This window comes from Eubalaena glacialis, chromosome 10 (genome assembly GCF_028564815.1).
Source record: "Eubalaena glacialis isolate mEubGla1 chromosome 10, mEubGla1.1.hap2.+ XY, whole genome shotgun sequence".
NCBI classification, from domain to species: Eukaryota; Metazoa; Chordata; class Mammalia; order Artiodactyla; family Balaenidae; genus Eubalaena; species Eubalaena glacialis.
The window spans coordinates 14143949-14169556 of NC_083725.1; the positions used below are offsets into that span (position 1 = coordinate 14143949).

The following is a 25608-nucleotide window of genomic DNA, read 5'->3' on the forward strand; positions in this document are numbered from 1 at the left end:
TTATTCCCTTAAATGAGTGGGTTTTTAAAAAGCTGGGTGGGAGACCCCATGCTACAAATTTAATTTAAAAACTGTTAAAGGAACCTTTTTTTAAATCTCAAGAACAGCCTTTTCACACTTCTCTACCACCTTTCCATTGGCTGTGTGTAAATAAACAAAGACCACCAAGTGAGAACAGGCTATTTATTCAAAGCTTGCTACAGCAACGGAGCCAGCCACCTTCACTCAGCTTGGGACTTACAGGCCGGCAGTTAAAAAAAAAAAAAAAAAAAAAAAAAGGGGGGGTGGGTGGGTGGGTGGAGTAGGCTTCAGGGTATGCTCTGATTGGAGGTTAACTCGGGGAAGCTGGAGGCGGGCTAACTAGAAGCCGGGCGTCTAACGTGATTGGTTGGGGGGGGGGAAACATATTTGGCTTTCTCTGATTGGTCCCGAGTTGGTAACAGGGGCAAAAATTTGGGAAGCTGGCAGTCAATGACCGACTCCTGCCCGTTCTAAGCTGATCACTGCAGAGGCTGTGGTTTGGCTTCCCGTGTTGGTTGCAGCAGAGGTTGTGGGTCGTAGTTCTGTTGTCAACATATGGTCCCGTCATTGCCCTGTATATTGTCTGTCAACTGGGCGAGACCCAGGTTTTTTTTTTCCCTTGACCTAGATAACTTTCTAGCTTCCGATTTTTGTTTTACCTGGAACAAGATTGCATTCCTATTATTTCTGTTAAGGATAAACGGAGACATTAGGATATGGAAAGTATTTATGGGAACAAATACATAAGTGTCTTTCTGATGAGGGTCAGGCTGGAGAAAGAATCACCCTCGGTCCTCTGATTCCCCATTTCCGTACAGAACTCCTATTACCATTATAACTGACTCCTTAGCAGCGTTTCCTTCCTTCGGGGGAGGCTCGGCCTCCTTGGTTCCCTCTCTTTGAGGACGGCCCTTTGGGGCCGAAAGAGGAGGATCGCTGCCCCAGTCTCCCACTCCCCTTCCCGAAGCTCGCTTTCCGGGTTCCGGCCCGGGTCGCACCCCCGCTACCCAGCACCCCACCCCCGCCCAGTCCTCCTACAGCGTCCTCCACCCCCGCCCCCGCCCGCGCACAGCGCCCCCTGTCCCCCGCCCAGCGCCCTCCCCGGTTCTCCCCACCGCACCGGTCCCGGCCGGCCCCCCTTCCGGTTCCCACACCCGGACGCGTGCCGGCGCCTCCGGACCACTGGTTCCGCGCGTTCCTGCACGGAGGCGCGCCCCGGAGGGGCTCGAACGGACGCGACCCCCTTGGTCCTGCAGCAGCCTCCCCGGCCCGCGGGAGATGTCAGGTCAGCTCTCCTGTCCCCGAGTCGCTACCAGGTCCTTGGTCAGGAATAAGCAGATCCTTCTCGGGTCCCAAGCCCCCGACATCCATTCTGGGGGGACTCTTCCCAGCCACCATTCCCTGATCATTTCTCCTCAGCTGTGGAAAAAGCAGCCCTCCTTTCTCTTCAGAAAGGGACCCGTATTTTCCCTTCAACTTCCATCAACTTGGGCCCCCGCGGGCCTCCAGTCGGTGGGAAAGCACTACCCTCCATTTTTGCCTCAGGGAGGTTCCTCGGCCCGGATTTCTCCTGCCACGAATCAGGAGAGGCCGAGGCGCCGCGGCAGGCTCAGCGGCTGCAGCTGGGCCCTCGCCATTTTGCGCGGAGGAGGAGCCGCGGCGGCCGCCATGCGGAGAGCTAAGGGGCGGGGGCGCTGCGGGCGAGGGAGGGGGCGGGGGAGCCGAGTTAGCTCGGCCCGGGCGGCGGCTTCGGCGGCGCCTTGAGAGCGGGCAGCGGCGGAGGTAGGGCTGGGCGGCCCAGGGAGCGGGCGAGCGCCGGCAGGCTGGCCCACCAGCCCCCGGCGTGGAGCGGGGCGGGGGGCGGGGCGGGGGGCGGCCGAAGCGAGGGGCCGGGTGGGGGCGGGCGGAGGTTTCCGAAGAGGAAGGAGCCGCCGCCATTTTGGGAGCTTCGAGTCAACAATAAAGGACCGAGGGTACAGAGCGGGAGTGGCCTCAGTGGTAGGACTCGGGCCCGAGCCGCGAGGAGTGGGGTGAGGTGAGGGGGTGGAGGTCGGCGGTGCAGCGGGGGCTGCGGGGAGTCCCCTGCCCCCGGCCGGCGTGGGGGGCGCTCTGAGGCGGAGGACTGAGGCCTGGTCGGGCCCGGCGGAGGAAGGCAGGCGGCAGCTGTGGGGCGGGGGCGCCCGGGAGGAGTGGGATAGAGCACTGTTGTGCCCGGCGGGGTCCGGAGGAGGAGCGGGAGAATTCCTCGGAGGAGCTTTGTGGGAGACGAGGGAAGGTGGGATCGTAGGGGGCGGCAAGGACTTAGGGAGATCGTGGAGGTTACAGGGTACGAGGCGGCCCTATAGGGGGCGGCAGGGATATGCAGTAGTGGAGGGCTGGGTTTCGAAGAGGACCGGCTGCTTGACGGAGTTAAGGCCTTGCAGGTCGATAACAAGGGGGTGATTATGGAGCCCCAGAGTCATGGAGGAAAGGAGGGGCCGTCTGACTTAAGGGTTTCTCTTCGGGGCCTTTTGGGGGAGCCCCTATTGTTTCCTACCCGCGGAGCTGGTTCCCTGCTCTTGTTGCGCAGATACGATTGCAGGGCCCCAACCCTTTTGTGTTTATGGGCCCAGCGAGCTGACTCGAAGTGTGTGGGTTTGGGGGGGGGGGTGTTGAAGGGGAGGGAAACAAATTATTTGCCTACAGTTATGGGGCTCAAATCATTGGCTTGTTTCTTTCCCTTATCGCTCACTCCCCTTTCTCTTCCACAGTCCCCTCGCCCCTTCAAAATAGAAAGGTCACTCCAACTTGCAGACCGAGCTTAGAGAAACTGCGCTGCATTCGCACACAAAAGGTCTTTTTGGAGATGACGATACTGTTTTGGGTGTGAAACTGTCAATTGCTAACTACAATCTGGGAAGTGCTGTAATTAACTCCGCTAGGGGTTCCTCCCAACTCGTCTCTGTTTCGTTCGTATTTTTGAAAATGTAGAAATATAACTTGCAAATCTAAATTGGGAAGGGGTAGGAGGAATATTTCTTTTCCTGAGACGTAGAGCTGCAGTGCTGGTTTTAGTTTAATTAAGAGGGGAGCAGTTATCACATAGTCACATTTTGGATGCAGGGAGGTATGACGTCTTACGTGCATGATGGACAGTAATGATATCATTTAATTTTTAGAAGTTGCCACTTTCATCCTCTTAGTGCTTGCAAATAAGTAAGTCTTCTGGTATGAAGTAGGTGATATCGCTGATCATAATATAAACCTGTCAATACAGGAAACCAATTACTACCTTGCACTGAAATTGGGTGGCTCTTAACCACTCTCTGCTTAAGAGGTCTCTCAGCTTCTGGGAGACTTGGAAATATACAGCTTTGTGTACGTGATAATCAGGATTTGCTTGTGAGCAACTTTATTTTCAATTAAAAAAAAGACATCAAAGAGGTTTTTTTTTTAATTTTATTGTTTGAGAAACCTTGGTGTATGGCAGAAACGCTAATTAATAAGCTAGTGTATATTTGGTAAGAAATGTAAAGGAGTTAAAGAACAAAGCAAACAGAGTAGCCCTTTATTTTCTGGTCTTTTTCCCTCTGGCTTTTAAATTACGTTTTCATTTACTTCCTTTAAAAATAATTTTATTTGGGGAACAATTTAAAAATTTTTAAAATTAACTTAATTAGTACTCTGGGTTTCCTGGAAAGTTTGATTAAAGTTACTAGTATCTTTAGCCTTTCACAGATTTTTTTTTTTAACACAGGTAATTTCCTTTTTGTGTTTTTGTAATTTAAAAAAATGCTACTTCAAGTTGGGATATACTTTTTGAAAAGTGTTGTATTTAAAAAAGAAGTTTTTTTAGTATTCAGATTTAATTAAGGTAGCTAAAGGTTTTCTTGGCTGTTTTTCAAGCAAAAGATTTTGACATGTAGACATATTTATATCCCTTGACTGCTTCCGTTACTCTTTTAAAGGGCAAAAACTTAAGGGAAAAAAGAAAATGTATTTTTTTAATAGTTTAACTTATGTCGTTGAAATTCATAAGGGCATAAATGTGTTCTTCTGAAAGCATAAGGTGAAGTCAAAAGCTCAACTCTTCAAGGATTCTCAGTTGTCAGAAATAGAAAAAAAATTAATGAATTGTCTTGCCTTGTTCATTTGTAGATTTACATTAAGTTGTGTGATACTTCATTGAGTTGTAATGCAATTGAGTGTAATGACTCATTGACTTGATAAGAGGTGGCAGGGACTTCAGAGAATTCATCAGGGAGGAAATAAGGGAAGAGATTGTCATTTGACAGCTAATGCTAACTTAATCACAGTATCTTTCTACTTGGTATTCTCTGGGTTGCTTTGAACTGACAGTTTAAAATGTTTGAGATCGGTCTCGGTGCAGGTTTGGTTTTTGAGGCAGTTCATCTTTTTGTGTCTTTCCTAGCTTGGCTAGTGATTTGGTCTCAGTGCAGCTATATTCTTAATTCTTTAATTTAAAAGAAGAGAGTGCTTCTAAATGAGTTCTTTAAAAGGGAAACAAATTTTTTTTTCTAATTTTACTCTGTTTGCTAATTTAACTTTTTTCTTTGTTTCAGACTGAAGTGAGCGAATTCAGATATATAACTCAACCTTGTTAGAGGGCTTTATTAAAAAATAAAGAGTTGATTCTGTGCATGAGAGCAAGTTACTGCTGCTTACCGTTCAGAGACTTACAGGTGCTTGCCTGCATTGCAATAAAGGACTCATATATTGAGCAAGACTTATATTTATCTCTTCGTTTTGGAGAGCCTAATAAACTGTTATTACAGTTTCTCTACTGACTTTCAAAAGTTTTGAAGTTTGAAAGAGACATCTTTACAATTAATACAGCATGAGCACGGCCAGAACAGAGAACCCTGTTATAATGGGTCTATCCAGTCAAAATGGTCAGCTGAGGGGCCCTGTGAAGCCCAGTGGTGGCCCCGGAGGAGGGGGCACACAGACACAGCAACAGATGAACCAGCTGAAAAACACCAACACAATCAATAATGGCACTCAGCAGCAAGCACAGAGTATGACCACCACTATTAAGTAAGTGTTAGAATAAATAATAAACACACTTGGGGGACCAAGGAGATTTGTTTTGTTAGTTTGTTGTTGACTACTTTGTGTATACCTTAGTTTAACCATTTTGATAGCAAATAGAGGACAGATGCCTTTGTTTTATGGCCAGCAGGTATTTGCAGTAGAAGAATGTATTTCTGTCATAACTAATTCAGGTTTATTAAGTAACTTAACAGGCACAGATTAATATATATTAATTTTGTATAAACTATTTTTTGAAACATTTCTGGCTTTCATAATGAGCTCAGATTCATCTTGTTTTTGCCATTATGGCTTTTTCCCTAGTGTTAGAACTTGACCTTATCCTAGTTTGAATGGCAGTTATAGCCAATTTCACGTTTTAAATTTAAAGACTTGCCCAGCCTTCTGAACTTCAAACATACTCATAGAAAATTTATCCATAACTTTTTTTTAGTTTATGACACTTTGCTTTTCTGCCCTATTTATTTACTTTTCAAATACACTTTCTCCTCCTTTTACACACACACACAAAATAACAAGCAGTTTATGTCATAGGGAACTCAGGATTTTGAACTCTTGTAAACACATCTCTGAATAGTCCCAAACCCGTTTGACAACTTCTAAAAACGTAAGAGCCTCATCTTACTACGGAATATTTTTTCTTTTAAATTTGGAAGTGTGTAGGCTATCATCTTTAAGTGTACACTTTAAAGTATTTGAGTGGTAACTATGACTCCAAAGAATCAGTTAATAGAAAACATTCAAGAATCTTGACCCATTTGAGATTTGTCTTTGTTAAAAATCTAGCCATGTAAGTTGATTTAATCTCTAGAAATCTTCGTAAGATGATAAAACTCTTTCAAGGAACCAAAGCTTGTGTTTTATTACAACCTAGATCTTTTCCATGCTTAAAAAGTACTTACTAAAGAAAAATAGTCCTAACTTCCAACAGAATTGGTTTGGTCACTGGGAGAATTGGCATTAATGCGTATTCTGTTATTTTTGAGATGAATATTTTAATTAGTATAGAAATCAAGAATATTTTCTAAATTGCAGTTTGTCTTGACAAAATATGAATAGGCCAGCAATATTTAGGCTATTTTTAATCCTTAATCATAGAAACATAAAGCTACATTATTTCATTTTGAGAGTATTTTCTACTTGAACTCAGATTTGAGACAACAGTGGATTTTGCCTTTTTTTTTTTTTTTTTTTTTTTTTGCTTTTCCTAGGATTAATGGTTTCTTTTCAATTCTGTGAATCTTTAAATCTCGGTTTAAATGTCATCTCTTCTATGAAGACTTCTAGATCCCATGGCTCAGAGCTCTTCTAATACCTATCTCTATCACTTATTTTCTCATTAAAAAATTTTTTTAACCTCCTAAGATTATACATTTTTTTTGTAGGCAGATTTTGCGTTGTATCTTCCCGCATTTTTATCCACTATTTAGTGAATTTGGCAATGTGGCAGGCTGGCTTACTAGGATGTTCAACTGACATTTTTGTTTATACCAAACTTTGCTATGGTATAGACTGGGGTGAAAGGCTTTAGTACCCTTGGATTGGTAGCAAATAGTTCCCTGTGTTACAGTATCTTGGATTATGTGGGACCTAGCTTTAAGTAAAATATATGCTTATCTTTCTAAATCAAGACTCTTGAGATGTGTGGGGTGCTCTAATTATATGAGTTATTGCAATTAAATCAGTGAAAGCTTACTTATTTTAAAGACACAGTTGAAAGCATTGCTTTATTGACAGTCTTTTTTCTGTTAGATCCTTTGGGTATTGTATTATTTGAAGTTTTTACCTGACCAAAAAAAATTTTTTATTACGTTTTCTTTGTTGTTTTCTTTCATGATTTCAGGCATCCCCAGTAAAAAAGATAAAGAGAGATGTTTACTAGCAGCTAATGTCGAGTTCTTCTTTTGCCAGGCACTGTGCTGAGTGCTTTATAGAAATTATTTTATGTAATTTTTATCCCATTTTATATGTGAGAGAATGGAGATTTAGAAAAGTAACTGTTCCAGGGTCACAGAACTAATATGTAGAAGAGTCAGGGCTTGAACTCAAGTCTGAAACTTTATAGATTCCTTGGCTTTAACTAGTCACCAAGAGATACAAACTCAGATGCCTATAGGGGACTGCCAGATTAGAGGGTACTTGCCCTATTAAAAGGCATCAACCACTTGATTTTAAACTCCATTTACTAAGCTCTATCAAACTGTTGCCATGCAGAAATTTGAAACCAGTGTTGCTAAAGCTTCCAGGTTTTTTCAGGAAAATCCAGAATCTGGACTTTTACACAAAATCTCCTAATTTTTTAATGTTGGCCACTAATTTAAATTAAAACACACACTATATAGGTCAAACAAAACATATGGGTTACCAGTTTTGAAAATGGTTGGACTGTATACAACACTGCTTCTCTTAAGAGGATGGATACCTTACTCCCTTCTGTTCTTGATTTTTTAAAATTCTCCCTAGATTGTTGTGCTTTGTAAGAAAGAACCGTTTTTCTAAAATTGTTTATCTCTTTTGTTACCTGTATTCTTAAGTAAACGGCAATATGTTAAACTTAGTGTGGTTTTTAGAATTATGATCGAGATGAATTATCTTTGTATTTTAGAATACTAATGCTGTGAATTCTGATACTTCAATTTTACTGTATTCTCTCTAGACCTGGTGATGACTGGAAGAAGACTTTAAAACTCCCTCCAAAGGATCTAAGAATCAAAACTTCGGTAAGTTGGTTGTAACATTCAAGTGGAAAAATGATGTGGAAAGTGAAGTAGTTATTTAATGATAACAGGCACTGTGTTTACTCTTAAGTAAGTTGAAGTGGTTGAAATTGTATAACTCATGTATGATGAGTTGCCCCAAATTTCCACTATTTGGAGGAATTAGTAATAATGTGTATGTATACACATTATTGCAGTATATAATGTAATATTTAATATACAGTATACAATACAATAATTATCACTATATATACAGTATTTAATATGTAATTTATATATTAAATATTGTGTTTATACGTATATATATCTTATCTCATTTGTGGAACGCTTTTATGGTTTTCAAGGTATTTTCTCAAAATTCTCGTTTCCAGCAGCACAGTAAGTTTCAGGGTAGGTATTGTCCACATTTTGTGGATGAGAAAACTGAAGTTGAGAGGTTAGTTCTCTTAGCCCAGTGTTCTCAACCAAGGGCAATTTTTGTCCCCTAGGAAGCATTTAGCAATAGCTGGAGACATTTTTGGTTATCACAGCTGAAGGGATGCTACAGAACAGCCCCTTACAGCAAAGAATTTTCTGGCCCAAATGTCAATAGTGCTGGGCTTGAGAAACCCTGGTTTAGACTAGGATATTTGTAGGCAGTGCATGGTGGAGCTAGGGTTTGACTTCACATCTTGTGGTTTGATACTTATATAGAAATAACAGTATTCCACCAGTCCTTAGAGAAAAATGACCACAGGGTGGCTGGTCTTTCCCCAAAACATAGTTTTTAAATGGCTTGTGTGTGTTAAAGAGAGTGATCAAGACAGAGAACTAATCTGCATATATTTATATTTTAAATGGGGTAAAGAATTAGTCTCTCAAACACTTTATTAAGCATGCTAATTACCAAAGGAACCCAGTTGTACTTCATTCTTCTGATGTTGTGTGTCTGCTTTTGTTTGACCAGGATGTGACCTCCACAAAAGGAAATGAGTTTGAAGATTACTGTTTGAAACGGGAGTTGCTGATGGGAATTTTTGAAATGGGCTGGGAAAAGCCATCTCCTATTCAGGTATGTTTCCCCTTTTTTATCATATGTATAATGTTATGAGTTAAGCATTACACACTTTTTGATCTGGGGGGATGATACAGTGAAACAACAATTCTCTCCAGTTTGTATACACACACACATATATATATGTACACACAGGCATACACACTTTCCGAACCTTTAAATGGTAAGTTACAAAATCATGGCCCTTTATTTCTAAATATTTCAGTATGTATTTCCTAAGAATAGGGATAGTCTCTTGAATAATCATAGTACAGTTATGTTCAGTCAATTTAACTTTAATGCAATATTTCTATCTCATCTGTCATTTGTAGTCTTATTTTTAATTGGCCCCCAGATTTTGTCTTAAAGCGTGTTTTTTCTCTTCTGTATAGGACCCATCCTAGGATCAGGTATTGCATATAATGGTTACATCTCTTTTAGTAGTGAGCATTTCCCTATTCTTTTTTTGTCTTTTATGACATTGACATGTTAAAAATATGGCCCCCTTCCTTTTTTTTTTTTTTTCCTCCAGTAGAACATTCCTCATTTTGGGTTTGTCTCATGTTTCCATGTGATTAGATTCAAGTTATGCATTCTTAGCCAGAATACTGCAGAAGTCACATTTGAAGGTATAGTGTTCATCTATTCCTCAAGGGTGATTTTAATTTTGATTAGCCTTTTGAAGTGGTGTCTTGATTTTTCTACTGTATAATTATTGCTCCCCCCCACCACCTTGAAACTAATAAACAGTCTTTGGGGAGCATTTTAAGGCAATGCAGATATACTACTCTTCATAAAAATTTCCCCCTAGCTCCTCCTTATGTATCTATATATTATCAATGTGGACTCATGAATTACTTTTTTTTTTAATGGTATTTTTTTATATATATAAATTTATCTATTTATTTATTATTTTTGGCTGCGTTGGGTCTTCGTTGCTGTGCGTGGGCTTTCTCTAGTTGTGGTGAGGGGAGGCTACTCTTCGTTGCGGTGCACGGGCTTCTCATTGCGGTGGCCTCTCATTGCGGAGCACGGGCTCTAGGCGCACGGGCTTCAGTAGTGGTGGCACACGGGCTCTAGAGCTCAGGCTCAGTAGTTGTGGCGCATGGGCTTAGTTGCTCTGCGGCATTGGCAGGCAGACTCTTAACCACTGTGCCACCAGAGAAGTCCCTTTAATGGTATTTTTGTGCTCGAATTGTCCCATATTTGGCCAGTGTGAGCTCCTTCAGGCCAGTTCCTTTGTGTTTGTAATGTTCCTCTTTCATTTTTTTCCTCTGATAGACTATTTTATAAAGCAGTTTTAAGTTCATAGCAATTGAGCAAAAGAGATTTTTCATAAATCCCTGCCCACACTCATGCATAGCCTCCCCCATTATCAGCATTCCCCACAAGAGCAATATTTGTTAACAACTGATGAACCTGTGTTGACACATTATCACCCAAAGTCCATAGTTTGCATTAGGGTTCATTCTTGGTATTGTACATTCTGTGAGTTTGAACAAATGTATAATGACATGTATCCACCATTATAGTATCATACAGAGTAGTTTCACTGACCTCTGTGCTCCGCCTATTCACCCTTCCCTTCCCTCTTCGTTTTTCTTGAGCACTTCCTTTTTGGTGTATCATGATGTCAAGCTTATCTGTAGAGCTACCCTTCCCCAGCCTCAGAATCAGCTATTTCTCCAAGGAACTCTGATTCCAATTAGTGGGGAGTAGTATTAGGGACCAAGATCTAAGCACTAGGTGCACTCTTTCAGTGGAAGGAGCAAGGAAATCTATGTATGTATACACATACATGCCTGTAGACCTAAACATGCATTATACATACACAGATTTGATAAATGTGTTTATTGTCTTCACATAAATTGAAGCTGTTGAATCCAAGCTGTACTCGGGACAAACTCTGTGACATCATTGAGTACTTTTTCATTGAACAAACATGTATCAAGTGACCTAGAAAGTGTTAGACCCTGAGGGTGTTATGATGAACAAGATAAATAGGGTTCCTGCACTCAGTAAGGACAGCTTATTGTACAGGTAATTTCAGTGTAATGTAATGGGCACATATATGTAGTTGAAATTGCACATATATGTAGCCACTAGGGAAGATGGAACAACATGGAAGAAGTGATCCATGTTCCAAGTGGGGAACACTGGAATGGTGATTGCCTGGGGATGAGAGTGTGCCTTTGTGGACAAGCTGAAAGGAGTTTGTTGTGGTTAGAGAAAGTATCAAGATAAAGTTATACCTCATCAGGCAATTTGAGTGCAGATATCAAAAATATTTAGGAATCTACTTTTCTATAATATAGTTGATGTTAATCTATTTTATCTATAGGAGTGAAACATTTTATGGGCACTTTTCTACTGTATCATTCAACTTTGTATCTCTAGTACTTAGCAAGGTGCATGGCAGGAAATAGGCCCTCAGTTGTATTGCTTTGTTGGAATTATGGTTAATGGATATCTGTAAGCGAACTTCGTCTAGAGAAGTGTTTGAGAGCACTGTCTTTGCGGTGAGGCTGCGCAGGTTGAATCCCAACTCCACTCCTAAGGAGATTATTTAACTGTCTCGAAGCCTCCGCTTTCTGACCTATAAAATTGATAAAATAGTATATACCGTGGGGTTGTTGTAAAGATTAAGTGAGGTAATTCATGTTAGTATCCTTACTACAGTGGCTAGTAGGTGACAAATGCCCAATAAATGTTATGGGGTTTTATTTTATGTAGTAGTTTTATCAAAAGAGATTGATTCATTTAGCAGAGTTAATTCTTAACGGACCCTTGCTGACTCCTGTTTCACACCTTTGTATTAAATTTTAAAATTCACTTTGTTATTTGCATTCTCAGTTTGGTATAGCATATAGATAATTAACTCTCCAGCCACTTAGCCAGTCTACCATCTAGCTTTTTCTGTAAAGTAGAAATGATCTCCCTCCCAGGGTTTTTATTGTGAGGATCAAAGGTAGTGTACAGGCATACCTCGTTTTACTGTGCTTTGCTTTACTGTATTTTGCAGATACTGCGTTTGGGTTTTTATTGGTTTTTTTTTAAAACAAATCGAAGGTTTGTGGCAACCCTGTGTTGTCAGATGATGGTTATTATTTTTAAATTAAGGTGTGTATATTGTTTTTTTACACAGTGCTACTGCACACTTAATAGACTATAGTATAGTGTAAACATAACTTTTATATGCACTGGGAAACAAAAAAATTTGTGTGACTCACTTGATTGCACTGATCTAGAACCGAATCCGCAATGCTCCAAGGTGTATTTTGAAATAGCAAGCAGAGTATGAATATAAAGTATTATTCTATATACCTGAGACTATCATTCACATTGCTTTTTCCTGCACTATTGTTTTGCCTGAGAATCCATGGAAAACACAAGATAACATGCTTCTTAGAATCATTCAGTGTAACAAACCATAAATACTAGGACTTTAGAACCAAAAGAAATCTAGAAGTCTTCTAGTAAAATCCAACCTCGTGACTGACATTCTTCTATTCTCTTCTTGTCTACCTTCTCTCCTCACCTTTTTTTTTGTTATTTTTTTTCTTTTCCTAAAACGTGTCTATTGTCTTTATAGTACTTAGTTTTACAGTTTTATTCAGGTTTTTTTTTTCTCTCCAGATATAAAATCCTCTTGATCAGATGGGTGTCATATGCATTTGAATCTTTTTTAAGAGATCTGACTTAGTTGCATTTTGGCTATAAGATTATTGGAAAATGAGGCACTTAAAATCTTTTGAGGCGATATAATTTTACACTGACAGGCTGGAACCAGATATACTACAGATTGCTTCCACACATCTTTCTTTGGTACAGCCATCTGTGATTCTAGTTCTAGGTCTGAATGCTGTGCCCAGTAGCATAACCATGCCATTCTAAGGTCTAGCTTTACAGGAATAGAGACTTCTTTGGAGGACCTAAGAGTCTGTCTTATTCTGCTTAACATTGAGAAACCTTATATTAACTTGGGGATGATTGGTGACAGCTCTTGCTGCTTCCAGACCTTAGGCACAACTTTTGAAGACTTTTTAGGTAAGAAGGTGATGGAATGGCAAGTAGTTCATTATTGAGGGAAACATGGAAGTTCCTTCTTTTGGCAACCAAATTTCATATCAAGTCGGGAATCTCAAATTATTTTGAGAAATTATTTTGTTAACCAAGTCTAATTGGTCGTTTATTAAATTTATAGTTAAGAATTAGAGCATTCTTAATTCTTTTGTAATTCATTCCTCCTGCTAACATGGATTTATTGCCAAAAGAATTATTTTCCTAAATTCTCAAAAAAGTCTTTAAATGCATGTCTTCATTGGTTACTATGGTAAAATTGGGGTGTGTTCCTTAAGCTGGAGATGTTCTTTTTGAAATTACTATCTTTCATCTCCTTTTTTTCTGGGTAGCAGTAGATGTCTTAACCATTGCTTACCTCCTCCACAGTACCCATATTTTTTTTCCCCTGAAATTAAGGTTTTTAAATTCAACTGGTCCTAGGAAGTAAAAAGAAGCAGCTACTCTAAAAGCAGCTAGCTGAGCAATTTGGAGCCTTTTCAGGTACTGTACTTTTGTAAAATGCCTCTCAGTACTAGGAAATTGGAAGGTATCCCATTCTTTGGTTGTAGGCAACAGAAACCAACTTGGGTTAACTTAAGCAAAAGGAAATTTATTGAATATCAGGAATTCACAAGATTAGGGAGAAGCCTGGAGAAACACACTTGGGCATTGGCCAAGAACCAAGGCAGCCCTAAAGGGCTCAGGAAGCTGTAAATTGTTATAGGATGCACTATAGCAATTTCAATTCTTAGAAGGGAGCATTCAGCCAGCCTGACTTCAGTCAGTGTCCTCCATTTAGCTGAGGAAGTTGGCTAGACTATCCATTGGGGTGGGGAGGATGTAATTCCTCAAAAGGAAAGTTAGGGTGCTACTAAGAAAGGGAAATGGATAGTAGGGTTATAAAAACACAATAAATACATACTGGCTCAGTCCCTAGACCTTACAGTGGAACATGGACTTTGGAGAGCTAAAGTGGCAGAATCAGACCTTAAGGTCGTGGGGTTGTTTCTGTTTTTTGTGTTTGTTTTGGTTTTGTTTTTGGTTGCTTTGCTTTGTTTTTGGTGGCCTTAGGGTATAAATCACACAGCACACAATTCACACATTTTAAGTATACAATTCATTGTTTTTTAGTATATTCACAGTTGTGCAGTCACACAACTAAAACAGTCAGTTTTAGAACATTTTCATCACCACAAAAAGAAACTTCTTTAGTAATCACCCTTCATCTTCTGCTAGCTCTAAGCAACCACTAATCTACTTTCTGTCGGTATGGATTGGCTTATTCTGGACAATTTCACGTAAATGGAATCATACAATATATGCTCTTTTGTGACTGGCTTTTTTTTTTTTTTTTTTTAAGTCAACAACTTTTATTACAACTCACATATTTGATAGAAAAAGGAATGTAGCGTCAGGTCCGGTTGTATGAAAATCGGTAAAATGCAGGTTCGTCCTGGTTGCTCTGTTGACAGCCGGGTCAGGCTCTCGGCGACATCAGGCACAGCAGCTGCACTTGTCCGAGGCCCCTTTGCAGACGCAGCCCTGGGCACACTTGGCGCAGCCCACGGGGCAGCAGGAGCAGCAGCTCTTCTTGCAGGAGGTGCATCTGCAGGCTTTGCAGGTGCAGGAGCCAGCGCAGCTGCAGGAGCCGCCAGTGGGGCAGGAGCACTTGGGGTCCATCTGGAGGAGAAGTGAGGCCCGAGGTCCAAAGCAAGGGGGGCAGCCGCTTCACTGGTCCGGTGGGGGGCGTGTGACTGGCTTTTTTGACTTAGCATGTTTTTAGGGCTCATCCATATTGTAGCATGTATCAGTACTCCATTCCTTTTTATTGTTGAATAATATTCCACTGTATAGCTACACCACATTGGTTTATCCATTCTTCAGTTGGTAGGGTTGTTTCCACTGTTAGCTGTTATGAATAATGCTCCTTTGAACACTGGTGTATGAATTTTTGTGTGGAGATATTTTCATTTCTCTTCGGTATATACCTAGGAGTAGAATTGCTGGTTCATATCGTAGCTCTTTAACCTTTTGAGGAACTGCCAGACTGTTGTCCAAAATGGCTGTACATTGTACTTAGTGGTATATGAGGTACTGATTTCTCTGTTTGCAAACCGAAGTTCAAATCCTGGTTCTAGCATTTCTTGCTTTGTGACCTTCAGTAAAACAGTCTGAGGATCCATTTGTCAGTTGTAAAACAAAAAGTACCTAACTTGAAAGGATATAATTAATGTTAAGTATCTAAGCATAGTGTCCATCACAGTAAGTTTTTAAAAATTATTTAGCTTCCTTCCTCCTTTCTCTTCTCCCTGGCAGCTCCCCATGACTTCCTCTTGGGTTTCAAAGCTGTCTGAGTCGGACTTGAATTCTCTTGCTTCATATTCCTTAATCTTCCTAGCAAACAGTGGTAAGAGACGGTGTGGATATACTGGATTTCCTGACTGCTAATCATAATGATCACCATATGAGATGAAATACAGTGCATCTTAACTTACAGACCAGCTTACTTTGTTAAAGTCCTATCCTTAAACAGTTTGTGTAGAGCATAAGTCCTGTCAGAGTAGAGGAATAGAAGTCAGTGAATGGCTTTTAAGTCAAAAGATAAACCCCAAATAGGAATTAGGATACCCCCCAATCTAATTCTATCCTCTCTTACTTCATTCAGAAGTCTTATCTTTTTTTTTATTATTAATTTTTATTGGAGTATGGTTGCTTTACAATGTTTTGTTAGCCTCCACTGCACAACAAAATGAATCAGCCATACACATACAGGTATCCCCTCCCTTTTGGACTTCCCTCCCATTTAGGTGACCACAGTGCATTAGGTAGAGTTCCCTGTGCTATACAGTATGTTCCCATCAGTTGTCTATTTTGTACATAGTTTCAATAATGTATATGTGTCAATCCCAGTCCCTCCCTCCCCACCCTTTTCCCCCTTGGTATCCATACATTTGTTCTCTACATCCAAATCTCTTTCTGCTTTGCAAGTAAGATCATGTATACCATTTTTCTAGATTCCATATATACACGTTATTATACGACATTTGCTTTTCTCTTTCTGACTTCACTCTGTATGACTCTCAGTTCATCCGTGCCTCTACAAATGACCCAATTTCGTTCCTTCTTATGGCTGAGTAATATTCCATTGTATATATGTACCACATCTTCTTTATCCATTCCTCTGTTGATGGACATTTAGATTGCTTCCATGTCCTGGCTATTGTAAATAGTGCTGCTGTGAACATTGGGGTGCATGTGTTTTTTTTGAATTATGGTTTTCTCTGGGTATGTGCCCAGTAGTGGGATTGTTGGATCATATTGTAGTTCTATTTTTAGTTTTCTAAGGAAACTCCATACTGTTCTCCATAGGGGCTGTATAAATTTACATTCCCACCAACAGTGTATGAGGGTTCCCTTTTCTCCACACCCTCTCCAGCATTTATTGTTTGTAGATTTTTTGATGATGGCCATTCTGACCGGTGTGAGGTGATACCTCATTGTAGTTTTGATTTGCATTTCTCTAATAGTGATGTTGAGCATCCTTTCATGTGTTTGTTGGCCATGTGTATGTCTTCTTTGGAGAAATGTCTATTTAGGTCTTCTGCCCATTTTTGGATTGGGTTGTTTGTTTTTTTGATACTGAGCTATGTGAGCTGCTTGTATATTTTGGAGATTATTTAATCTTTGTCAGTTGCTTCGTTTGCAAATATTTTCTCCATTCTGAGGGTTGTCTTTTCGTCTTGTTTATGGTTTCCAGAAGTCTTATCCTTTTAAAGAACCTGATCCAGGAAGTCACTGGGAGACTACCTAGCCTTTTTTTCTGCTGTAGAACTGAGTAGTATGCAAGTAGCCTGTTTAAAACCATAGAAGAGAATGAACCCATGGGGATAATGGGCCTTCAGGACAACAAAAGATTAATAGAGTTGACTCAAAGTAGGGGGGAAGAGATTAAGACCAAAGGGTCAAAACCAAAGTTTTCTTCTTTGACCTGCTTTACCATACAGAATAAGCAGACTGTTTAATGCTGGCTGTAGGAACAAGATAATAGAGTATTGTCACTGGATCATTTTCGCAGTTGTTCTGGCAGCTATGTTAGTTATTCTGACCATATGGAACCCATCTGACCCCTGTGATTGGGGTTCTAGAATAAGAGTCATGGTGGGAAATGAAAGTCATGATGCTTACGATTTAGATATTTCTCCAGTAACGGTTTTTGTTTTGTTTTTTTTCTTTTTTTTTGGCTGCGTTGGGTCTTTGTTGCTGTGCGTGGGCTTTCTCTAGTTGCAGCAAGCGGGGGCTGCTTTTTGTTGCGGTGTGCAGGCTTCTCATTGCAGTGGCTTCTCCTGTTGCAGAGCCTGGGCTCTAGGCGCGTGGGCTTCAGTAGTTGTGGCACGAGGGCTCAGTAGTTGGGGCTCAGTAGTTGTGGCACAAGGGCTCAGTAGTTGTGGCACACAGGCTTAGTTGCTCCGAGGCATGTGGGATCTTCCCGGCCCAGGGCTCGAACCCGTGTCCCCTGCATTGGCAGGTGGACTCCTAACCACGGCGCCACCAGGGAGGTCCTTCAGTAACAGTTTTAAAGTGCTAGAGATACTTGTTTTGGTCATTAGCTCAAGCATAGAAAGAACTAATTATTTTAGTGATTGTGAATCTCTTTTCCTAATTTATTTTCCTAATTTTCTAGTTTTAGAAATTAAAATGTTTAGTTTTAGAAATCGAAATGTTCTGCTTCCTCTCTGTTTATACCTGTTTTACTTTTTAAATTTCTCTCCGTATATGTGTATTTAATATTTAGTAATTGTTAGGAATCCTTTGCTATTGTCTAGGAAATATTATAATATTATAATAAGAAATATTATCTTCTGCAAAACACATATGACAAACTAAGCCAAATATGAGAATGAGAAGTCAGCCTTGATAATGTGACCATGGATCAAGATAACTGGAATAGAGTTGAGACTCCAGTTGAGCACATCTCAGGACAGAAGTTGGCTGTGAGACAGACATTGGACATTATGTAATACGATTTTTAAAAAAATCAAATAGGACCTGAGGTTAAACTTTCCCAGCTGATTCCTGTTTTGTGTAGGGATAAATTGTCCAACCTACAATTTTTCATTGTGGTCAAATTGGTTTACTAGTCTCAGAATATCTTATTACAGTCTTTCCTTTGAATATTGTTTGTGCTATCTTTTCCTCCAGTTTTTAATTGTGAAATGTCCTTTGCTTTTTTTTCCTCTGTGTATTCATGATGTTAGCCCAAGTTACTCTTCTTGGCTGTTGATGCTCAGCTTCCTTAGACAACACATTTGCACATGCAGACTTACATGTACAGTTTTTTTTTATTACTTGAGTATTTTATAAGCAGTTCTGGTAAATGTCAGTTGATACTGATGGTGATGTGGACTGGTCCTGCTAATTTATTTGGTCTCTACTTATTCTCGTAAAATACTTCAAAATAATACCAAAGAGCTATGTATACTTTCAGTGTGTTTTAGAGAAGAATTTGCTTTATGTACTGTTTTTATTCACAAATAATTTGCATTGTCTTATCTCTTCTAGGAGGAGAGCATTCCCATTGCTTTATCTGGTAGGGATATTTTAGCTAGAGCAAAAAACGGAACAGGCAAGAGCGGTGCCTACCTCATTCCCTTACTTGAACGGCTAGACCTGAAGAAGGACAATATACAAGGTTAGTTGTTTGTTTAAATTGTAAATGGCGATTTAAATCTTGGAGCTATTACCATCTTTTTTTTAGTCAGAACTTAAATAATCTGGAATTCGTATTTATCCTTTTCACGGTTTTTGGCCTGGTTGTCTTGTAAAAATGATTCCTAACTTTTTAAAGAGATTTCTAGTTTTCAAAGTTCTTTTACATATTACACAGCTATGACAACATTCCAGTGAGATAGGCAAAATAAGTATTATTGTCCTATAGATAGGAAAAGCTAAGATCTTGAGAAGTTAAATTATCTGACATAGATACTTACAAACTATGGAACTGAAATGTTTCTTGTGGCAGCTGTGTGTCTGCAGAGTTCCTTGTAGAAACATGAACTTTTTCTCTTTAAAGCCTTGTGATTTGGGGATTTTAAGAGCTTAGGCAGTAGGGAAGAAACAAATTTCCATAACTGTACCCAGAGTAAGCTAATAGAGTTAAGTTTTCATCTCTGAAGCTTTTTCTTAAATTTTCAGCTATTTTTTTCCCCAGCTTTCTTTCTTTCTTTCTTTCTTTCTTTCTTTCTTTCTTTCTTTCTTTCTTTCTTTATTTTTGGCTGTGTTCGGTCTTCGTTTCTGTGCAAGGGCTTTCTCTAGTTGCGGCAAGCAGGGGCCACTCTTCATCGCGGTGCGCAGGCCTCTCACTATCGTGGCCTCTCGTTGCGGAGCACGGGCTCCAGATGCGCAGGCTCAGTAGTTGTGGCTCACGGGCCTAGTTGCTCCGTGGCATGTGGGATCTTCCCAGACCAGGGCTTGAACCCGTGTCTCCTGCATTGGCAGGCAGATTCTCAACCACTGCACCACCAGGGAAGCCCTCCCCAGCTTTCTTGATCTATAATTATTATTTCTGCCATCTCTCTGTTACTTACTTTCATATGATATAAATAGAACTGGGCGGCAGGAGTTTCTTATTTGGGTATTTTGACTAGTGAATCTCTTACTAAAATATTAACGAACTTTGGGCTAATAATTGACAACTCGAAGAACCCTTTAAGGGGTTGTAACTAAGAAGAGTACAAGAATTGTATAGCATTGTTACTGAGGAAAAGTCTAAATCTGGAACACTATGATAGGTTCTCTTTTTTTTTAGGAAATTTATTCATTTGAGTGTCTTAATTAAAAGGGGAAATATTTCTGTAGCTTCTTAAACTCTTAATATATGCTGTTTTTTTTTCTGTTTTCTCTGTTATTTGTTATTTTCCAGCAATGGTGATTGTTCCCACTAGAGAACTTGCTCTACAGGTCAGTCAAATTTGCATCCAGGTCAGCAAACACATGGGAGGGGCTAAAGTGATGGCAACCACAGGAGGAACCAATTTACGAGATGACATAATGAGGCTTGATGATACAGGTAGGAAATGATTGATGTAAGTTGGCTGGCTCTCTGTAATTCCACACACAGGTGTTTCCTTTCAGTAACTTATTAAAGTTGTTTTTAAAATTAATAAGGAACAAACATTGCAGTAGAAAAATGAATAAAGGAAATGACCATTTCATTCAAGCAAAAAAACAAATTGTTTTAGTAATTGAAAGAATATTCAACCTTACTAGTAATTTTTTAAATTGCACATAAAAACAGTAAAGTGATATTGTACCTTTCTGATTGACAAGGTTAATTCATATTGGCAAGGCTAATTAGTAACCAATAATGTGAGTTTGTGGAGAAATTGGCTGTCTTGCAACATGGGGGTATAAATTGATATAAGCTGTATGGTGGGCAATTTGGCATTATATTTCAAAATTATAAATGTATATTTTTAAGAATCTTTTTTTGAAGAAATAATTGGACAAATGCAAGGTTGTTTACTACAGCATGGTTTGTAGTACTGAAAAAATTGGAGCAACATGAATGTCAGGGGAGTTTGGCTAAAATACATTGGGTATAGTCTGAAGGGAATTCCACACGGCCATTAAAGAGTGAAGCTGACCTGTATTCATTTTTTAATGAAGAGTTCTCCATGATAACATTATTTAGTGAAAAAAGAAAACAGCAAGAATGAAATCCACTTATATAAAATTATATATAGAATTTTAGTCAAAATTTTATATATGATTATCATTTGATTAGTTTAATTACTATATTCTTTGTGCTGTCCTGTTATTTAAAATGATTATTTGATCCTTATTACAGTCTTCAGAAGACCATTGATCTAGATTAAAGGCAAGCTACTGTATCAGAAGCTTGGCATACCTTTTGTTTTTCCTTGGGGGTTGCCCCAAGACAAGTATGCCCCTTATTTGGAGCAGGTGATTTGGGAAGTTGTAGCCCCACCCCATGTAGCAGTGAAACTAACAGGTATTCTCTAGCCAACCAAAGATGAAATGGAAATCCATATTCTAAAACACACCTTTGCTTCTTTGTATTATTCCTACCTCTACAGCAGTATTTCTGATAAAATATATGATATAAACCTTTACTATATCCTTTTTGCCCCAACTAAAATTAACGAAAATATGTTTTCTAATCTTGTATAGTGCATGTCGTGATAGCTACCCCTGGGAGAATCCTGGATCTTATCAAGAAAGGAGTAGCAAAAGTTGATCATGTCCAGATGATAGTATTGGATGAGGTAATGTCTCTTCATTTGGAAACATACTATTCTGTACTAGTCTGGCTTTGTTCATAACTGCCAGTGAGTGAAGCATAACCTCTTCGTGTTTATGAGCTTTTATTTATTTATTTTTAGTTTTTGGCTGCATTGGGTCTTCGTTGCTGCACGCAGGCTTTCTCTAGTTGTGGCGAGCGGGGGCTACTCTTCGTTGCGGTGGGTGGGCTTCTCATTGCGGTGGCTTCTCGTTGCAGAACACAGGCTCTAGGCACACGGGGTTCAGCAGTTGTGGCACACAGGCTCAGTAGTTGTGGCTCGCAGGCTCAGTAGTTCTGGCACATGGGCTTAGTTGCTCTGCGGCATGTGGGATCTTCCCGGACCAGGGCTCGAACCCATGTCCCCTGCATTGGCAGGTGAATTCTTAATCACTCTGCCACCAGGGAAGTCCCTGTGACCTTTTAATAAATGCATGACTCTTGTCGGTTCAAACTAATTTGCTTATAAAACATGTTTTACCCTTTAAAAACAATAGATGATAGGAATTTATAGGAGTAAATCAGCCTTGTGTCTTTTTCCTAGTAAAGCCAGGTTTTTATTTTTCAATAAGAGAAGTTGTTGAATAATCTCAAAGCCAAGTTCATTCTAAGTCTCTTTCCATTCTGTGATTCACCTTAAGAAGCATGTAATGTCTCTAACCCCTCATTTAACATACAACTTTGTATTGTTTGGTTTTTCGTCTCTGTTATAATGTGTTACCTCACCAGGTTATAAGTGCCTTTTAAGAACTTATTTAGCTCTGCATCCTTGGGACCTAGCAGTGTTTTATACGTATATGAAATCAGTGTTGATGTTTTTAAAGTTATTTTCCTGTTTGGTCTGTGTTTTAGATTACTAGAGCAGTTTCGTCATGATCTAATTCGGAACAGGTTTTTATCTTTGAGTAATGAGAGAGCACATTTATTAGTTACTGCGTGCTAGCACTAAGTGCTTTACATGTTTTTTCATTTAATTTTTGCAAGAATCCTATAAGGTAGGTATCCTATAAAGTAGTTACTACAGTAAGAAAACACCTTAATTTTTAAATTGTGGAAACTGAAATAGTCAGTGGTTAAGAAGCCTCCCAACATAGCTAATAAGCGAAGGAGACAAGTTTTAAACCCAGGTAGTTTGACTCTGCAGCCTGTACTTTTTAACCACTATACCATAATCTCTCTGTAATGGGAGTCACATTAAAATTTTGTTATGGGAACAAGGATTATATCTGTCTAGGACTATTTTTCCTTGGAAGATGAGTATTACAGACTTTTCCCCTTCTGAATCACTGGTAATGTGTCTTGGTGCCTTTGGACTATGCAGTGTTGTAGAGGACTTACTGTTTACAACCAGGAGCATTCCATGAACTTGCTGGATGATGCCTTATTAACCAAAGACCTTAGACATTATTTCATTGTGTTTAAGATCGTCTTCTCTTTGTACTGCAGGCAGATAAGTTGCTGTCACAGGATTTTGTGCAGATAATGGAGGATATTATTCTCACGCTACCTAAAAACAGACAGATTTTATTATATTCTGCTACCTTCCCTCTTAGTGTACAGAAGTTCATGGTGAGTATAAACCTGTACTTGGAAGCAGTACTATCCTGTTGTTCATGAGTACATCTTTATCCATGATTACATCTCACTACTAGTCTATATATTAACGCTGATTTCAAGTTTTGGGCTTTTTCTTAAGCTGATCAATTAAGGTTTGTTGTGCATAAATTAACTGATTTTTTTAAGATACAAAAGTAATTTGATTCTTATTTGTTCACTTAGCTTTTGGTGTCAGACTGACATAGCCAGTGATGCTAGATAAATTGATTACAGCATAATTCTATATTTAAAGTACAAAACAGTAACTTAGCTGTATATCTGAATGTTATATCTCCCATTTTATGGTAATTTACTTCTTTCATGACAGATAATAACATTTTAAAGAGGGCTCCATCCCTTAAAGTAAGAGTTTATCAGACAGAAATGTATGAGGATATATTCTGAGTTTAAGAAATAGACTCTGCTTTCATTTAAATATGAGACTCTTCTTTTTTTTCAGAATTCCCATTTGCAGAAACCCTATGAGATTAACCTGATGGAGGAACTAACTTTGAAGGGAGTAACCCAGTACTACGCATATGTAACTGAGCGCCAAAAAGTACACTGCCTCAACACACTTTTCTCCAGGGTAAGTCTGTTAGGCTTCAGCGGCTGAATGTTGTCCGTTACTTACTACTTAACCTCAGTAAAACAAACAGTTGTATCGGTTTTCTCACCATTTTCTTTTTCTTTTCTTTTTTTTAAATACTTATTTATCTGGCTGCTCCAGGTCTTAGTTGTGGCATGCGGGATCTTTTAAGTTGCAGCGTGTGGGCTCTTAGTTGTGGCATGCGGGATCTAGTTCCCTGACCAGGGCTTGAACCCGGGCACCCTGCACTGGGAGCACGGAGTCTTTAACCACTGGACCACCAGGGAAGTCCCTCTCAGCATTTTCAGTGCAAAAAAAATTCCTTAGTTTTTCCTGAAAGGTAATTTGAGTTGTTGATCTGAAGCTGATACTGTATGATTGACAAGTCACAGGCACTTCTAATTTGATTCTAAAATAATTTGACCTTAATTACAGATAATCCTCATTATTTTCAGTAATTATAATTGTTCCATTGTAGGCAGATTCTGTTTTTGCAAATTTGCCTACTTGCCAGAATTTCCTTGTCACCCCGAAGTCAGTACTCAGGTGCTCTTGAGGTCATTTGCAGACATACGTGAAAAATTTGAGACCTCACGCGGTTTCCCCCTGCTTTCTTGTTTCAGCTCATACTATAAATGAACACCCTTTTCACAGTCTATTTAGTGCCACATTTCCCACATTTCTGTGCTTTTCTGTTGATTTCACTCTTTTAAATGGCCCCTAGGCATAGTGCTGAAGTTTTGTCCAGTGCTCCTAAGTACAAGAAGACTGATGTGCCTTGCAGAGATAATGTATTAGATAAACTTCATTAAGGCATGAGTTACAGAGCTGTGGGCCATGAGTAAATAAGGTGTCTTTAAACAGTAACACTGTTTAAACCACATTCCTTGGTGGTCCAGTGGTTAGGACTCCGCACCTCCACTGCAGGGGGCATGGGTTCGATCCCTGGTCAGGGAACTAGGATCCTGCAAGCTGTGTGGCAGGGCCCAAAAAAAAAAAACCAGTAACACACATAAAACAAGGTTATCTGTTGACCCGTTAATGAAGAAGTTAAGTGTTCCTCACAGGAACCTAACCCTGTATTTCCCCTGGAAGCAGTGGTCCTATATTCAGTAATTCAGTGTTTCCAGTAACTGTATAGAACATAACTACCTCAAGTAATGAGAATTGGCTGTGATTTACTCCTGTTGGCAATTATGTGGCCCTTATGAAAAATACTCTGCTACAATAAAACTTACTCTACAATAAAAATTATCTTCAACTACTACGTAAATGAATAGTACTTAAAATTTTTACAGTTTTGCATCTCTCTTGTATCATGAGATTCTAAGTCTTAGATGATATTTTCAACATTAGGGTTAATATTTTCAAGATTTGGCAAAGTTAATGAAGGTTTTTGTTTTCCTTCCTTATGTCATCTTTTGTTTTGTTTTGTTTATCCCCTGTGCTCAGCTTCAGATAAACCAGTCGATCATTTTCTGTAACTCCTCTCAGAGAGTTGAATTGCTAGCCAAGAAGATTTCTCAACTGGGTTATTCTTGCTTCTATATCCATGCTAAAATGAGGCAGGTGAGTGTAAAACTTGAACTTGCATAGATTTTTTAAAAAACCTTTTTCTTAGTATTTCTTGGATTTTGTTTGTTTTAATGCTCTTCCAAATGCCCTGAGTTTAAGAATAAATTATTCCTTAGCAGGCAAAGGACCATTCATTTTAACCTCTCTGGCGTTAGGTTTTCTAACTACAAACAGGGGTAATAGTACATATTCTTACCTCACAAGGTTGTCAGGAAGATTGAGATTATGTAGGAAAGAATAGTTTGTAAATTGCCAAGCATAATAGAAATGTGAGATTTTATTCCCTTCCTTCCCCGTATTCTTAGATTTGGGCTAGTATTTAATACAGTAATCACTAGCTACACGTGGCAATTTAAAAGAGTTGACATTTAAATAAGTAAGTTAAAATTAAACAATATTTAAAATTTAGATTCAGTGCAATCCCTATCAAACTACCAATGGCATTTTTCACAGAACTAGAACAAAAAATTTCACAATTTGTATGGAAACACAAAAGACCCTGAATAGCCAAAGCAATCTTGAGAAAGAAAAACAGAGCTGGAGGAATCAGGCGCCCTGACTTCAGACTATACTACAAAGCTACAGTAATCAAGACAGTATGGTACTGGCACAAAAACAGAAATATAGATCAATGGAACAGTATAGAAAGCCCACAGATAAAGCC

General features: G+C 39.4%; 2 protein-coding genes across 8 annotated transcripts in view; one reads left to right on the forward strand and one right to left on the reverse strand.

Annotated features, from left to right (window-relative positions):
- The first annotated feature begins 1188 nt into the window (after nt 1–1188).
- The window catches only part of DDX6 (DEAD-box helicase 6), a 35240-nt gene continuing 10820 nt past the window's right edge, over nt 1189–25608 (forward strand). For 2 of the 7 annotated variants that reach the window (XM_061203449.1, XM_061203453.1), the window contains exons 1-10: nt 1719–1803; nt 4584–5058; nt 7730–7793; nt 8737–8841; nt 18445–18574; nt 19805–19951; nt 21076–21170; nt 22631–22753; nt 23241–23369; nt 24822–24938. In XM_061203449.1, the coding sequence (XP_061059432.1) occupies nt 4859–5058; nt 7730–7793; nt 8737–8841; nt 18445–18574; nt 19805–19951; nt 21076–21170; nt 22631–22753; nt 23241–23369; nt 24822–24938 (1110 nt within the window). In that variant the 5' untranslated portion in view covers nt 1719–1803; nt 4584–4858. Of the gene's footprint in view, nt 1307–1718; nt 1804–1944; nt 2057–4583; nt 5059–7729; nt 7794–8736; nt 8842–18444; nt 18575–19804; nt 19952–21075; nt 21171–22630; nt 22754–23240; nt 23370–24821; nt 24939–25608 lie in introns of those variants that run through there. The other 5 variants (XM_061203451.1, XM_061203450.1, XM_061203452.1 and 2 more) reach the window with 5 other exon arrangements.
- Nucleotides 14350–14597, reverse strand: LOC133099021 (metallothionein-1E). Its single transcript, XM_061202489.1, has one exon. The coding sequence runs from the start codon at nt 14563–14565 to the stop codon at nt 14380–14382; it is 186 nt and encodes a 61-aa protein (XP_061058472.1). The 5' UTR covers nt 14566–14597; the 3' UTR covers nt 14350–14379.